Source organism: Schistosoma haematobium, chromosome ZW (assembly GCF_000699445.3).
Source record: "Schistosoma haematobium chromosome ZW, whole genome shotgun sequence".
In the NCBI taxonomy this organism is placed as follows: Eukaryota; Metazoa; Platyhelminthes; class Trematoda; order Strigeidida; family Schistosomatidae; genus Schistosoma; species Schistosoma haematobium.
Genome location: NC_067195.1, coordinates 22,736,432 through 22,753,903, shown reverse-complemented (window position 1 = coordinate 22,753,903; position 17,472 = coordinate 22,736,432). Strand labels below are relative to the sequence as shown.

General features: G+C 31.5%; 1 protein-coding gene across 4 annotated transcripts in view; it reads left to right on the top strand.

Moving 5' to 3' along the window:
- The window catches only part of SYTL4_1 (Synaptotagmin-like protein 4), a 57,419-nt gene extending 43,371 nt beyond the window's left edge, over positions 1 to 14,048 (top strand). Inside the window, exons 10-15 of one of the 4 annotated variants that reach the window (XM_051210727.1) lie at positions 4,668 to 4,904; positions 7,670 to 7,854; positions 8,576 to 8,837; positions 10,978 to 11,168; positions 12,550 to 12,758; positions 13,394 to 14,048. In XM_051210727.1, the coding sequence (XP_051070742.1) occupies positions 4,668 to 4,904; positions 7,670 to 7,854; positions 8,576 to 8,837; positions 10,978 to 11,168; positions 12,550 to 12,758; positions 13,394 to 13,509 (1,200 nt within the window). In that variant the 3' untranslated portion in view covers positions 13,510 to 14,048. Of the gene's footprint in view, positions 1 to 4,667; positions 7,855 to 8,575; positions 8,838 to 10,977 lie in introns of all 4 variants that reach the window. The other 3 variants (XM_012942157.2, XM_051210726.1, XM_051210725.1) reach the window with 3 other exon arrangements.
- The last annotated feature ends 3,424 nt before the right edge of the window (positions 14,049 to 17,472 follow it).

Below are 17,472 nucleotides of genomic sequence, written 5' to 3'. Positions count from 1 at the left end.
TTTTCATCAAGGACTGAAATGAGTTCTTTTTCACTTGACATTTATCAATTTATTTCATTTCATCCAAAATATTGATGAGCATAAAATATTCCATTCCTTTAATTATGATCTTTTTCAAGCTCATAGGCCTTTAATTATTTAAATCTAATTTAAAAACGGTCTAAACGGTTTGTTTGAGTTACCATCATCATTTGGTTTGTGTTTTATATATTCATCTATTCTAGGATGATGTGACATTATTACGGCTATTATTATTATCATCAATATTCAAAGTTATGGTTTTCTAGTCTTTTGTTACTTAATTTGGAAACAATTAAGTTGGATAGCTGGTATAATCATATCCGGATTCATCTTAAGCCTTCATTCTACTCTCACTTACTAGGTAAACGAAAATGTAAAATGATATGTACAAAACTAAGTAGTTTACATTGAACACTCCGTAATTCCCATATTTTGAACATAGTATTCATTTCCTCTTTTGTTCTACATGTCTTCACTTTATCATCATTGATTTTCAGTTAGAGAGCCATATTACTGAATGCTACCGGTTTTTTGTCTGTAATCAAGGTATTTGGAACAGGGCTTTATTAGTAGACAGTTTTGACTGTTATATCCATATAGATTTTAGTTAGATGTATATCGCTTTTTAAACTTTAAAGTTATAACAGGTAGACTGCACTATAGTATGTACGTTTTCGCTTTTTAAGTGATTCATTCATTTAGGTAGTTAGTCATTTTCGCTTTTTAATCAACCTACCTATTTAAACTTAAATAGGAATGCTTGAATATATCTATCTCATTCATCACATTATGTTTTTGATCCATAAGAGAATCTATTCAAATCTCTCCTCTTAAAAAGTCTAAAATCAAAGAGCAATATAACTACAAGACTATTCACACCTTGAACTAAAAATATTTAACGTATCACAAAAAGCTAGTATATTCTCACACCTCTCCACTTTGTGGAATTCGATTTGATAAGTTCACTTCAAAACACTTCACTATGCAAAGTAGTTGTTTGATCGTTGAAGTTAAATCATCAAAAGTCCCAGAGAAATATGAAATACTGAATAAATATGAGTCTTGTGTTTGAACGTTTCTCATAATTTCATGTAAACTTTGTGTAAATCACGAACCTTTTTGTCAAATTCATGATACATGTTATTTAATATTGTAAACTGCTATACTCATATGCATATAAATATTTGTCTCTCCAACTTGTATTTTCATTTGAACACAATCTGATATAGAAAATATATACTTCTTTATTCTTAAAACTTGTTTTGACTTGATACAATGAGTAAGCATGTTTTCTATGACAGAATCTTCTAACATTTGCTTTTTTTTCTCATCCAATATGTTTCTTTTTTATCTTTGTAATTTGGTAAATCTATTTGTTTATTCAACTTAGTGATCTAGAAAAGTTTTGAAAAAGCTTTTGAGCTTTTCGACAATTTTATAGGTTAAGAATCTAATTTAACGAGTAATAAATAAAGAGAAAAGCATGGAAAAATACAGTTAAATGGGAAATCCGTATGTCCGTATATATAAAACGTACAAACAAATCATCATAATCCCATTTTATTCTTCTTACCATGATAGCAAATACATTAACTCTATCTTTCACGTATAGTTTAATCCCACAAAAATGTTGATTTCGCTTAGGTTTTTCGCTAAAAACTCGACTCAAGTTGTTCTTAAAAAGTTTATCCCTATTTACAGTTGTCTCGTTTCTATTCTGTTACCTTCGAAGAACGAATTCACTTCTTCCGAAATGTTTCCCGATGCTCCCAAAAATAAATATGTCCTCTTGTTTATGTCAAGAGAGACTTGGAGATTTGACCGAATATTCCTGTGAATTCCCTGAAATTGAGAATATGTTTGAGGAACCATCAGTCAGTCAGTCAGTTGAACGCAACATAGAATCTGATACTTGAGTACATCTCTTCAAGTTTCCATAGCCCATTAATACATGGAGATGAAATTGTTAAGCCAAATCCCAGAGAAGCAGTGATAGTAACAGTATTAAGTGTAATAAAAAAGACCAAGCACTGAAGATATAACGAAAGGAGATATAAATCGAGGAACTAAAAAGGATTAAAGAACTTAGAAGACAAAGAGTCGAAGCACTTACTCTGTGTCATTCAAAATCTCTAACCATTTGGTTACTATAATCACACGTATCCCAACTAGATAGTCTACACCAGGGATTTCTCGGAATTAGAAAACTCAAATGCGTATAGCTGACAGGTGGAAATTGTTGAATTCTTCTAACCCTTTTAGACTTACTACTCATACAGCTAAGAAATACCACTTAAAATCAGGCCACTTAAATTAGTAGACTACATACCAATATATACAGGCGAAGGGAAAGGACCAATCAACCATTGAACTATACTCATGTTGGAAACTCACCTACATATACATAGTTTTGCTTAAAAAATTACTGGTTTTACATGTCCATCAAGTACAAAACAGTAGTTGAATCGATATGATGTTCGTTTATTAAAATAAACCAGCCGCATGAATAAAGTCCTTTTAATGGTTCAATGACGAATCGTACTGCTGAATTATGATGGCAAGAAGGTGTCTCCTTCAAACAACCATCATCTGCAGGGATACTGTAATCACACAACCAAAGAAGGAGATAAGGAAAGGTTGAATCTAAATGTGTCACACTTCCCCTTGCTAAACAGGTTACCATCTCCATCTCTAAGGCCTTAAAAGTACGGAGTTATGCCATTCGAAACCATTCTGAGAAGACTGTGTGCGGCCAGCCGGACAAATCCATAGATCTTTAAGTATGATAGTCCAATTTTAGCAGCTGGATTGACCAAGATCTTAGTTAAACTTTGGGAACTAAACATAATTCTATTTCATTGGTCTTGATCATTGATCTTCCCAGTTTATAAAAAAGAAGAAAAGTTCTCTTGTGACTACCACAGGAGAATTCACTGACTGTTATAGAGTTTAAAACATTAGCTTCGATAACTATTCGACCCTTAACCAGAACTAATGACGGTCGAACCCTAGATGGATATGACAGGAAGATTAACCAAGATGTGGCATCTGTCCATGAAACCACTGATTGTAAGACTAGGAGTATAGGTAGATACAGACTATCTCGTTTGGGTCTGTGCTATTGTCGTAACCAGTAGTTGAAGACTGAGTGAAATGACTAAGAATCTTCCGGAATAACGCAGATCCATTCATTCTTTGTCCTTCCTTAGACCCCAAACCGCAAAATCTTACTTCCCTTCTTTCTTCTATCCCTAATCCTTTCTATCACAACAATAACCATTACTGAAACCGTTACTACCAGGGTTACTTGATAAAATAGAAAAACTATACTCCAGTACTTCATTTTCAAAATGCTAATTGATTGTCTCAGATTTCATTGTCCCTGCATTTCCATACCAAATGCTTTCTGTCTCCGTCCTTTCCTCCTCGATCTTCTCAACCTTCTGCTGCTAGACATTCAATTTCTGATTAGCGTTATATACTACTTATGTCGACATAAGTAGCACACACCACAATAGTACCAATTGTTTTTATTCATTATCTGTGCCCTTTGTATCTCAGCCTTAATAAAAGTCCTTTCTGAAATGGAACATCACAATGAACTAGAAAGATTTAATGGGATGAAGAATTTTTCTCAAAAGTTAGAAAGCTCAAAAAACTTAGTAATTTATGGTCTAAAGAGGAGGTCTCAGGCTATTAAAAGTTTCTGTAAAGATATCAGGTAAAGACTAAGGCCGTAAAAATTTAAATTAAGCATCACTATTTAAAACACAAAAGTGCAGAATGACTGAGCTAATTGGTAGGATGTTTTACTGTTTCATTCGGTTATCAAATGGCTGAGTGATGGGTCTTTAAAATAATTTGGAAATAAAATTATACGAAGTACAATTAGTTTTCATATACAATCATCTAGCTAAACAAATATTTACCAGTTATATTTTTGGTAAGATCTTTAATAGTTTCATGATGAGTTGCTCATACTTATAACATGAGTTTTGGGAGTTTTTAAACTTATAAATGGCGTAGAAAGTGATTAATATAAATGTGAATGTTAGTGTAATTGTCAGTACTTAGTAATTTTCCTAAATAGGTAATTTTGAAATCTTATCATATATGTCCCATAATTTTCTTGGTTGATCTGTATTTAATTTAAATTAAATGAACAAATAAAAAAATGCTTATATTTCATAAGTTTAGATAGGTTTCACGGTCTAGATCCAATTTAAGTTGTACTGCTTCCAAACTCTCTCAAAGGATACAATAATATAGATAATTAGAGGAACTTCATCTAAAAAAGGTTTTCATTTTCCGTTGTATCAGTAAAGTGCAAAGATTGTTTGCATCTTGTTGACATAACTTCTGGTTTATTATTTTGAGCATTTTATCGACCTTTTATTTGTTTAACTCACCTTGTCATGCGCTTCTTTTATGCCTGAATTTTCTATCTAATTAGTGAATTTATTTCAATGAATTCAGGCCAATAAATTGAAATTATCCCTCTACCTAAGTTTACAAAGACATAAGATTCATCTTTTCACAAAATGATGCACTTGAACCTCATGTCTTTTAATCTATTTTCATTTTCAATGTGTTACGATCGTATTCTAACCTTTATTTTATGACTTTCTTTAATCTGTATGTTTTAGGTATATCCTGATAGCATACAAAATCCCACAAAATTTAACTCAGTTAAAGTTTTAAATGTTCAAGACCGACGAAAAAGCAGTTCTCTGAATGAATTCGATATTATTCGTATGTATGATTATGAAGCTACACCTTTATCAAAGATAAACGAAACCGATGCCGATAAGGCTCGTGAAAAGGGTCTTAATCCAGCACAGAGTTTTAGGTCGCTGTTTCACATCGGGCTAGATAAAAATCATGTAAACAAGAATATTATTTTATGACCCATTTTCATGTCTGCCTTGTCACACAAGTGGTTTGTGTAAACTAAATTGGTATATATATATATATACGCCTGTACTGTATACCGTGTGTGTAATACGTTTTCGTTGTATTCATGTGTGCTTTTTTCGGTACGACTTTTAAACTTGGTGGATTTTCAAACAGTTTGTCTTTGCAATTTTTTTCAGTGGAGATTTGTTCGATTCTTGCTTGTTGTTTGTTGCACGGTTGTTTATGCTTTAAAAATTACTGTTGTTTGTTGAAGTCATAGCTTTTCTTTAATAGAACGAGATTTGATATGTACGTTGTCTTGATAAGTCATCTCTGGAATTTCTTTTACCTATAGTTTTCTCTTTCTGACTGACCTCTCTAGAGAACGCTCAAAAAAATTAAGACTGATCAATCATATTTATTGATCTCACTACTAAATTTTACGAAAATTTCGAAAGTAGACCTTATAAGTTTTGCGTGTAGACTGGATAAACTATTTTCATGTTCAATGTATCCACGGTGCATAGCTAATCATAGTCATTCACTAAGCGTGTAGAAAGCACTCATAGATATTTTTTTCATTAATTTAATGCTGGAAAAACCTTAGTACAAATTGATTATTCATGGTTCTATGGAAAATTTATTTTTAATTACCATGCTCCGTGATGTGATGCCTGGGGAAAATTGCTGTGCATTGATAATTATAATTTTATAAGAGCACATGATAAACACATTTTATATTATAAAAACTAATCAAATTGCTAGGATTTTATTCGTTCTGATTTTTTTTTGGTAGATATTTTCACCAGTAGTTTGTATTAGTTATTTTGCAATATGTCTGAAATGTTTCTGTGTTTGACGTTAGTTTGTTCATAAAACTGTATGTTAATTTTTTTTCCGTTGTTATGAACACTTTTCTTTGTTTTATAGATGTATTTCAGTTTTACAAATGGAATTTAAAATTTAATGAAAATAAGCCCCTCGGACCATAAGTATTGTGTGATGGGATTCAGCATTAGTGATAATGAGCTACTGGTTTTGATGTGTGTGTGTGTAACTGTAATATGTATCATTGCTGTGTGATAGATAGTCTGTAGCTCTTATATGTTGTACTGTAAAAAAAATTTTCAAAGAAGTTTACTCTTATGATGGTACTTAATTTGTGTGTATTATCTAGTTTTTATTATAGTTGAATTATTTCTTAAACTCTGAAGCAATATTATTATTTATTTGAATAAAATGATTTTTTAAATAAGTATTTCTAAGAGACCAGTACTTGTAGACTAATTACAGTTTAAATCGGTTAAGTGTTCTCTATTGTTACGCTAAAGTTTCGAGTGTGTGATTATTCATACTGTTTTCAACATTCAATAAGAGTGCAATATCCACCATTTTCAAGCATTTTTTTTGTTCATTTAGTGGTTGAGTGAAACACATAAGAGCATGATGTTCGCTGGGGATTTCATTTCAACCATCTAAAGTTATCTGTATGTCTTCTATGAACACGTCACTGTAGCATATCTCAACTTGCTAGATTAAAAAGCAAATAACGTGGGATTTAGACCTTAAAATAGAATTCTCTGAGAAAATTATGATGTTATATGCAGCACTCAACTACTAACTGAACGGAAAAATGCCTGATTATGCTTGATATCCCACATATATCGATATTGAAGAACTGATGCACTACAGATTCACGGACACGTATTCTATCACAAGTTTTACCCTTGGATACTTTTAAGTTGGAAAGACTCTAGTAGATCACTGCTATTCATGTCTAAACGAGGCGGATAAATATTGAATATTCAACATCTTCCGTAAAGTATAAACAATATTTTTTTTAATGAAAAGTTATAATAAAGCGACTGTGGTTTTCCACTTCCTGCCTTCAGCATTAACAAGATAAATGCAACTAAGTCGGTAGTTGAATTTGGTTTTAGATATTGTTATTCTGCAGATAAGAACATATCAAAATCGTTAGATCTAGACGTTAACTCTGAAATATATTTCATATTTCTATAATATCTTATTGTGAAAGAAACAATGTAAATCAATTCTTAAAAAACGACAGAAAGGAAAATAAACATTTTGAATTAAGCATGAATAAAATAGATTTATCTAGTTGCACGAAAATCAGTAGATAGCATTTATTCTCTGTATGTAGATAAATGTACAGTTTTCACATACTCCATTCAAATTATTAAGTGGTTAGTAAGTACATTTTTTAGTAAAGTGAATTTCTTATTGTTAACTGGGTGATAAGAGTTTAGTGGTTTGGTTTTTACTACTAACCAGTAAGTAGATGTAATGTTAACTCTGATCCAACTGGTATAACAACTTAATTCATTTAACTAAACATTTAAAAGTGAGTGAACAAATCTCCAGCGTTGTTTCATTTAATTGCCTGACAAGGTTAAATTACTCTATCTTTAGACTTTATCACCGAAAACCATCTCATGATATTTCATGTTCAATTCGAGCACGTGATGTGATCCTTCAAGTTATTAGTTATTGTAAAGAGAAAACTTGAATTTCCTTTAATATTCAGCATAAAAACTACTCTCATCAGACTTCTGGAATTAATTTACATTTCTACATTGTACTATTTGGTGATATTTTTTATTATATGGCTTTAACCAATTAATTCTCATTCATCCCAATAATGAGAAAATGGATAAGCTATTATTCAAAGATTTCATAATATTTATTTTCTATGTTGCTAAGACTTTAATATATTGTTTCTTAAAATAAGGCCAGCCATGCATCCACCCTAAGTATATACAGCGAACGCGAATCAAGTTACGGGCATGGCATTCAGATATCTGGAGAAATGCTTATGGCTGTGATTTACGATGATGCATATAATACACTAAGAATCAGTATCAAGCAAGCACGTAACCTAGCGATAGCAGATAGAAAACGCAACATAACCAATCCGTAAGTCTAAATTTTCTCACAGTAATTGATGACCGGGAATTTTTCATGCTATATTTCCCTAATATTTGTGTTTATTCAGCACATTAATTTGAAACCGATTGATCACTAAGTAGAGACTTTTGTTCTGTGTGTCCAATTTGTAGTGCAAGTCGAATTCTATCAACCAAGTTGCACTTTGATCACTAGTCCACATGACTTACCATTACATGCACTGTGTATCGATGACTGAAATAGCTCAGTAGTAGAGTCAGTACCTAACTCTGGCTGACGCGGTTAGGAAACACACTGGGATCTTGAGTTTTATCAAGATCGTAGATTAGCCTTCGTGACAGGTACTAAACAGCATGAAACCTAGCTATAGAACTGTATGTACACTTATTCTAATTAGCAATATTGAGCATGCAGGTTTATCGAATGCATAATGCGTCACGGTGTCCTTCACCTTTGTACGAATAAAGATAAGTCAACCTCTCAGATCTGCTTAAAGTCATCTATCCCAAGATCCATGGGATTATGAATTGCACAATTGGTTCGAATAGTATGGATTTGGCGAAATTACTCTGTTCGAATAGTTCATATACTTTCCTTTATAATATCATGTCGTGAAAACCGAGAAAGTTCTTTTAATAAATTTTGCATCATCTTCTGGAGTATATGCACTCAATTTTATTGTTACATATTTGCTCTCTTCCTTCCTTCTTATTATTATGCAAAACAATAGCTATGTGAAATGCTACTTATTACCAGATCGAACTAAGGGTAGCAAGCGAAAAACATCGTACAAAAAAGCAACATGTAATCCAGTTTATGATGAAGAATTTAAATATCATATACTAAAACAGGATCTAACATTGCGTACACTCCAAGTATCTGTTTGGCATCATAATGCATTGGGTTTGAATTTATTTCTGGGTGAGATTTTTTTACCGCTGACTTTCCATCAGTTTGACCAAGCCTCCCATTGGTATACACTTGGTGAACACGTAAGTTATTTAGTTCATTTTATTTTAGGTTTCATTGATCGATTCATCAACAAGATATGGATTAATTATGATGATTCTTTGGGACATAAACTATAAGAAATTCCCCAGTCTTAAATCCTTTTCCGATAACCTTTAAAAAAATCTGTCTTGTGATGCACTTAAAAAGTACTAAAAGCTTCATATTACTAAGGTGTCCCTCCTAAGACGATTGATAACGAAGTCTTTTCACTGAAAATGTTTATTTATTACCTATGCATTTGAAGTTAGCGGTAGTACTTTTAGAACAGAACCAAAGGAAGAATTCCAGTCTTATAACTGTTCTCCAAACTGAAAATTATATTATGATACTGGGCAACTACAGGTGCTTCTTTTAGATTTGAAAGAAACCTTGTATAGATCAATACACTCCTTTAATATAAGCTGCAGTGTATGTCTCAACTTTTCCTTATCGTTTTGACAAAAAAGTCATTGCAGTAGTCCAAAACTTGACATTCTTATCACCAGACACATTCATCCGTATTGGCATTACCTTCGTTTCCTTCCAAATCTTCAAAATAAAGTTCATTGGTCACTATTTGGTCACGATGCTCACTAATGGATGACACATAAGATCAGGGCATTTCTTAAGAAGCAGGTTCAGAATGTTGTCAATCCGTAAACATTTTAATGAATCAAGCGAATTCAGACATGTTGAAACCTTAGTATCATTAAATATTAAAACACAGCCCTCTATCAAACTTGAAGAAATGAGAAATATAACATCAGGTCCTTAGTATATGGAAGACTTATTTAAGCTACAAACATTGAGGTGGGTATCGCCATTAATCCATTTCACAACCATAAGAACGTTAAATGGTCTTCACATATTTAAAGATTTTTTTAAAAGATAAGAGCTTTTGAGTATACAATATATTTAGGAGTTTGATCTTTCGACTTACTAGACAATCAAGCCTTTAAACGCTAATATAATCCTTTTCCTTGCATAGTCTTCTATCTCTTCAGTTGTTGGCAGGTATGCTAAATGAATCTTAGAAAAATTATTTCGTTGGGACAAAAAACCTCAATGCAAAATTAAGGTAGTGATACTATGAACTATGTCGATTCACAAATCCCTTCCTATTTAAAATATCTTTTTCAGTTCGGAGATGTTTTCTTGTGAATCAGTAAAAAGTAATAGGGAAGATGAAGTATAGTCTGGGGTCATATAAATATTAGTAGAATAAATATTACTATAGTTTTTCAAGTGTTTTAGATGGCATTCTGATATTAAACAGTCGATAAAGTCGTTTAAAAACCTAAAATAAAAATGGTTAGATTGACACCAGCTCATTTTAATCAACATAACTACACCACCACATTTATCCCTGTTACTGAAACAATATTGATGATGTCTTGAAACCATATAGTGTTACCAAATTGTTATCATGAAGATAATTTAACTAGGACTTTTGAATTTCGGTCATACCACAATTACTTTATACGTTCAAAGTTTAGAAAAATTTTAGATAGTTATTTTTCCTTAAGTGATTGTAATTCGTCACAACTGTCATATAAGTGAAGTGAAGCAAAGCGATGATACTCTGCGGAAAAACTATTTAAAACAAAGTATATCATGAAAATGGCTAGTCTCAGTAAAATCCAATCACCATCATCATTCTGGGTATATTTACTTTATAACGAACATTGTTCAAATTGGTTTTTGAAATATACTCTACCTAATAGTACTGAATATTCTTATTAAAAGAATAGCAGATATTGACTTCCAGTTCGATAACCAACCAACAAAATGTCCTAATCGATAATCTCTATACGGTATTATTAAGTTTTCGACCATAGTTAAGACAAAAAACACATGGATTATCTTTTAAGAAAATTTCATGATAACATTCTAAATTGTTGGCATTCTTTATTAACAGACGAAATTAGATTATATAAATTACGATTATTGTTATTAATAAAAATGTTTAAAGCCCCGTTATAAACTTCTTTTTGTAAAATCCGTCATGAAAGTAACAACTTGAAAATTTTACGTTAGAGGCATTTTTCCATTGCAATTTGATTTCAACTTAGTATTTTTTTTTAGAATTTTGCCTACGGACAGTTTAATACAACTATTTCTAAAAAAAATTTAATCCTATAGCGCTTCCTTCCAACAGTATCACACTTACAAATCAGTCGAGGTGAAATAGTTTTAGCCATAAAACTCGTACCAGGTGAAACAGGTAGTAATCGGGGTGAAATTCATGTATGGATCAAATCTGCCAGAGGTCTCAGTGCGTCTACTGACGGGATGGCTCTAAAGAAGGATAATGTTGATCCCTATGTAAAAATGTATGTTCACGTAAGAAATTTTCTGGAGTAGTTTTTTATATTTAGTGTTTTGTCATTCAGAGAACTAACAAGAATAATACAATTTACTGACCTAATAATAATCACTTTTCTAAAGCTAACTTATTTCTAGTGTACAAACAAATATAGCGATATACACATAGAAAAGATCAATGTTCGGGATTGCATAGTACATCTGAACACATTGGCATGCTCTCAAACGACATGGTGATAGAGAAAACAAAGGGAATATAGTAACATTATTATAAATAAAAAAGATGGTAAATAAACATTCCCAAATGATTGGGTATACACATGTTTTATCGATATCACCCCTGATTACATTCAAATTAATTCTAGCTGATCTAAGCCATTCCATCTTCTACTTCTGACTTCTGGATTTTGTGTGCACATCTTAGAGCCTGTTTTTAGTGGTTCCAAGTTACAGTTCAATCTTGTATTATATACTGTAGAGGTATGGGTGCTGGTTGTTTGGAGCGAATCACCAGAAAGCCTTAAGTCTAAGCTTTGTGTTATTTGGCATCACAAAATAAGATGTGTCTCAATTATCAATGTAGCCTGTACTCTTCATGGGATCCTAACCTGTCCCACTCGGTATTAATATCAACGATGCTACTACTGTGTTTCTCAAGCTCTAACTTGTACCTCATGATCGTAAGGTGATTCATCACTGAATAGTAACCAATGCCATTTTCGTCAAGTCCTCAAAGTGGATCGAACTTCATTTATCAAGCTTCACCTTATCCACTACTCAAGGTGACTTAAAGGAAAATAAGTTTTTTTTATATTTTCGGTTGATATTTAGTAGTGACAGAATATGAATTCAATTTATAGAGATTTGTGTTATCTGTTCGACCATTAATAATTCTGTGTTTATTAGTATTTTCGGTTCGGACATATAATATGTTTGAATAGAGTGATGTGATGAAAACAGCAGTACTTAACAGAAACGCACGAATTTAAAACAGACTTACCTCCTTCCAGTATTCTAGTATTATCTACTAACAAGTATATTAGTTAACAACATCTGTAATTATAATGGAAAAATTACTTAGTGGTTTAAGCTAACTAGCTCAACAAAGGAATTATTTAGACCTTGTAAGAGGATAAATTAAAATCTGAATTACAAAGTCAACCATCATTTTAGAATGTTGACATTCAAACAAGTTGGTTCCTGTTAGTAATACACTCTCTTTTTAAGTTTTATGACGATTGAATAACCGACTAAATTACGTATTTCATGTTAAATTGGTTCATTCAGTTCATACATAATAATAACTTTTGGTTTTATGTGCCCAATCGACAATACACTTCTTATGAAATTTTGCTTCTAACACACGATCGTGTCATATCGGATTTCCAGATATATGTTGCCCGGTAAAGAAAAGCATTCGAAACAGAAGACAAAGGTTGTCAGAAAGAATAATAATCCAGAATGGAACCAAGCTATTATATACAGAGACATTATCCTTAATTCTTTAAATGAAATTGGAATAGAAATTTCTGTTTGGGATTACGATCGGTTCTCATCAAATGATTTTCTTGGAGGATGTAGAATCAACTGTGGATCACGTATGTTTTTTGACTATCATATATTTACTAACCTCATTAAAAGTCCATAAATAATTTCTGCTAATAAAAAACATGTTTTGTGGTCCTTTCACAACCAATTTCAAAAAACACCTTAAAACTTTAGTTCGTCATTCAACTACTTGTAAGTAGTTTGTGTGTATACACATCACGAAATAAAATAATTTCAAGTGTTCGTTTATGAAGAGTGATGATCATCCAGCCACATAACGACAAGATTCTAATTTGTCGAAATTCTTCAGAGACTCAGTGAACACAACTTGCTCTTGAGTTAAATACCAGTCAGCACCATATTTTGATGGTAAGCTAAATAATGAATGAATTCATAGATTAACAATTAAATTGGTACGAAAATGATAAATATTTTGAGTAATATGACAAGTCAAAGTGTCATCAATGAAAATACTGGTCAAATGATTAATTATTTTATTGTTTGATTAAGAAGATAAGCACAATTTTGTAATATGGTCCACGTCACGAGTTGATCATAACTACCGAGTCATTACGTAGATCTCAGAATTTAAAATCTTTAGTATTTTTTGTATAAATAACTGTGATGTACCATTCGTACTGTTGCCATTCATAATAACGCTTTTTTCGTTGTCCGTCATATTCAGATAATCAACCATGGTTGGATGCAATGAATGCTGAAAAATCAGCCTGGTTGGCTATGTGCGAAAGACCAAATATTTGGATTGAAGTAACAATACAATTACGATCAAGCTTAAACTGACCAATCTTCATACTTGAAGGCAAGAATTCAGTGCTTCCATTCCTTCATCAATTCCAGAAAATTTTGATCAATTTCCAATATGAATAAAAATTAGTGGTATTCACATTGTCTGTGTATCAGAACTAAATACTTTCATGGATATGATTTCATTAAGTCTGTGTTCTCATAATATGCGCCTGATGTTTTAATGGTTGCATTTTCATAGAAATACTGAAACTTTTGGTGAATATTTTCTTATGCAATATTCTTACCTTTTCAGTCTTCTTTTTTCTTAATAATTACTAGTGTTATTATTATTATAGTAACACACTATCACCATTATTATCTAGTTCATTTTTCAATATATTTTGTTACAATGAAAAGAAACTATAAATAATAATCATTAGAATATTGCATATTTGTAATTTACCGCTTTGTAAGGCTTACTGTCCTTTTTATTCTATTGTTTATTATAGTCAATGAGGCTATGCATGAAAACTAATTATAACAGTGTAATCTTGTGTACAATTTGTCATAAAATATAATTAAAATTGGTTGCACTTGTTATTCTTTTTTCTTATAAAATGTGAAAGTGTGAGATTTTCATGAACATCAAGTTAATTATAGGGTTGCTTAAATTGTCCTTATTTGAAAATTATTCCGTTGTTTATATATGTCAATTTAGATGAAACAAAATTTGTGATAGAATAGTAATTGTATGATCTATGCCTTATTATTTGTCAGTTATCAGTGTCCATAGTGTAATCATATTGTAACTGCTCAGTTTCATTCCCAATTAATAACTTTATCTTCAGGTTGTAGTATTATTTCATAAATGTTATTTACTTATTTATTTATTTATGCCTGTTACCCTTCGTGAAGCATGGACCGCCGACCAGGATTCTTCAACCTACTCTGTCCTTGGATATCCTTTTGAGCTGTTGCCAAATGAAATCCATAAATGAGGTCTCGTAATATCGGGGAATAGATATAAAAAATGATTCAAATAGTTATATACACTGAGAATGGTGGACTTTACGTTGGTCACATCTTAAATGCCTAGAAAATACAACATTGATAACTTTAACATGTTTTATAAGTGGGTAAAATTGTGAATTATCACCAAAAGAGAAAAGCCATGTTAGTGGGATTCATAAAGTGTAAATTTTATAAGTAATAATAATAATAATAACTGTAGATTAAGAAAGATGATTGCTTTATTAGAAATGTTTCGTAGAATATATCAGAATAAATGTGTGCATACAAAGAGGTTGGGAATAATATTTTATAATGTATAACTAACAATTAGACTGACAGTTAGATCAGAAGTGAGATGATTCTGTAGCTGCCCAGGGTAAACAATAAGGCTAAGTGTATTTCTTCTGAATACAACTCTACTTTCTCTTATGTTATCCAGGTGACTTCCATCTTATAAAGGTGGTGTATTCTTGTGCTATATTGTGAATCATTCAGATATTGGTATATTATCGGACAGACTTTCCTTAACTTAATCTGTTCTCAGTATCTACCAGCAGAGAAAGGATGTATTTCAATAAAACCAGAGTACATAGCAGTGTGATATAATGTATAATTTATTCACTTTGTCAGTATATAAGGATATTTGCAATCCTTATCAAATTATCTTTTCTCAGCATGTAAATGAATCGCGAATGATCATTCCCGATTAATTTTCAAAGGGATTTATTTTAAGGTCAAACAATCATTTTTGAACAAATTGTGAATATAAAACTTTCTACAAAACAAAATGGATTTATTGACTTCTTATGGCTTCCTATCTGTTACAAACATTTTTGAACGGAATTCATAATTTCTTAGAATAAATGGATTGTTACTCTCAGTGAAATACAGTGCTGGCGTTTTGTCCCATCCTGGACTCATCTTTTGAATATACCTGCCTTTTGGTTTTCACTGCTAGACACGCCTGTTAAAATGGTCATATTAAGGCGTCAGTCTCTGATACACATATAACAACGAGAACTGATTAAAACTCACTCCAGATAAGTCGAACTCTTATTAACAAGCATATTTAATCCCGAATCGTTCACTCAAATTGCTATAGGAGATAGAACGATAACTCTTAAATTAGAAAAAAGTAAAACTCATTAACCTTATATTCTGGTTTAAAAATCACTTGTAGCTTATGACCTAGATCTTAATAAATAGTTGGGAAGTATGACAGTTTAAGTAAAGCTTAAAAGAGACTAAAATTCCGATCTATATTATTGCGATCGGGTTTCCAAAACTTGTTTGATCGAATATCTTTCAGCCATTGATTAATTTATTACTAGAAACGAAATTCCCCTGTTATGACTACTGAGAAGATTCCAAGTTATCTCGTTTTTTGTAAATGTTAGCTCTTTCTTGTAGTGATAACCCCGAGTACAATTTTTATGTTTCGTATTTCTGACTGGCTGTTATCACTTTTAGTTTCGTTAATTTTTCCATGCGTCCCAAGGTCACATCTACTTAATATATAAATAGAGTTGTCCTATTTCGATTTTTATTTGTCAGATATTGATTCTCCTTCTGCAATGCTACCTTCTTGTTGAGTTCCATCTTCCGGCATTGTTTTTGGAGAGTTGTGCGGGTCATTTGTCGACTAAGCAAGTTCACATTAGATTCCGTTCATGTAAGAATGATCTCGAGCGTCCATAGTTAACAGTCACCGTGAACCATACTTAACAAATCTCAAGATCTAATAAAAACTTGTATTCATAATTTTAATTTGACTAAATTGGAACCCTGTTTTAATTTAGTCAGTTTAACAATATCTTCAATTCTTGAATTAGTTTAAATAAAAACTGGATAATGTTTTTAGGTAGGTGTTTAGTTTTAAATATAAAACCTTTTTGACTGTTGAGAGAGTAACTTGACTCATATACTGATGTCTAACTAATAAGCTAAGTAAAACAGGCTTTTTAACAACGACTAGAGGGTCACAATGATAGTCCCTAGATTATCCAATACTAATGACGATAAAAAATTTCGGATAATTCAACCATGCTATCAAATGACTATTTAGTAATGCACTAGTCATCTAATTCATGTCTCAAAGTAATGTGATCGTATAGCAGAAATAAACCATGGTAAGATTCATATAATCTAATTGCACCATACCAGTTTGAAGTTGTAGCAAAGTCTTTTACTTTAGGACTTCATCACAAATATTCTGATCATGTTTTATTTTACCTTTCATCCAAATAATTGTAAATGATTATCATGATAATTTATTAATTCATCGACCACAAATAATTTTGTATGTGTAGTCCTGAAGATTACAATTAAAATAAATGTATTACTCACAAATTATAAAGTAGTTTAAATTAATTGATAAAATTATTAAGCAAACGGACAGCATTTATTAAATCAATATTGAATTTTGCTGTAGTTCGTTCTCTTCACTCAGACTAAACAGTAGCCCACAACTTTAAATATTCACATTATTAGCGTAATATAGAAAAATGAATTATCAATTAATAACGAACAAGTAGTTTGGAATGTGAAAGGAGTTAAGGATTTAGGCTTCTACAATGTTTTTATTGTTGCTTAGGGTGGCTATTCTAAAATACTTAAGATCATTTTATCAAGTGATATGATGACAATGTTAAAACTTTTTGCCAGAGAAGAGGCATATGATTTCAACTCACTTCACTGTGATTACAACTAATTAAGTCTACACTGCATCATCGCTTCTATGTAAATTTGTGACGGAAGTCTATTACAATATCTTAATCTGAGAAAAAAAGTATAATAAAACACCAATTAAACTAGATAAAGCCTCGGGGTTTTGCCGACGAACAGATCTGAACATCTGTGAAAAACTGTGAGGATTATAGATCTGAGCAAACTCATAGCAGGAAATTCAGATGAGGTGAAAACGAAAGTATTAGAAAATCATGTATCCAAACAACTTATAGAACTGAAAATCAGGATGATTAATAATACTACATGTAACGTGTTCGG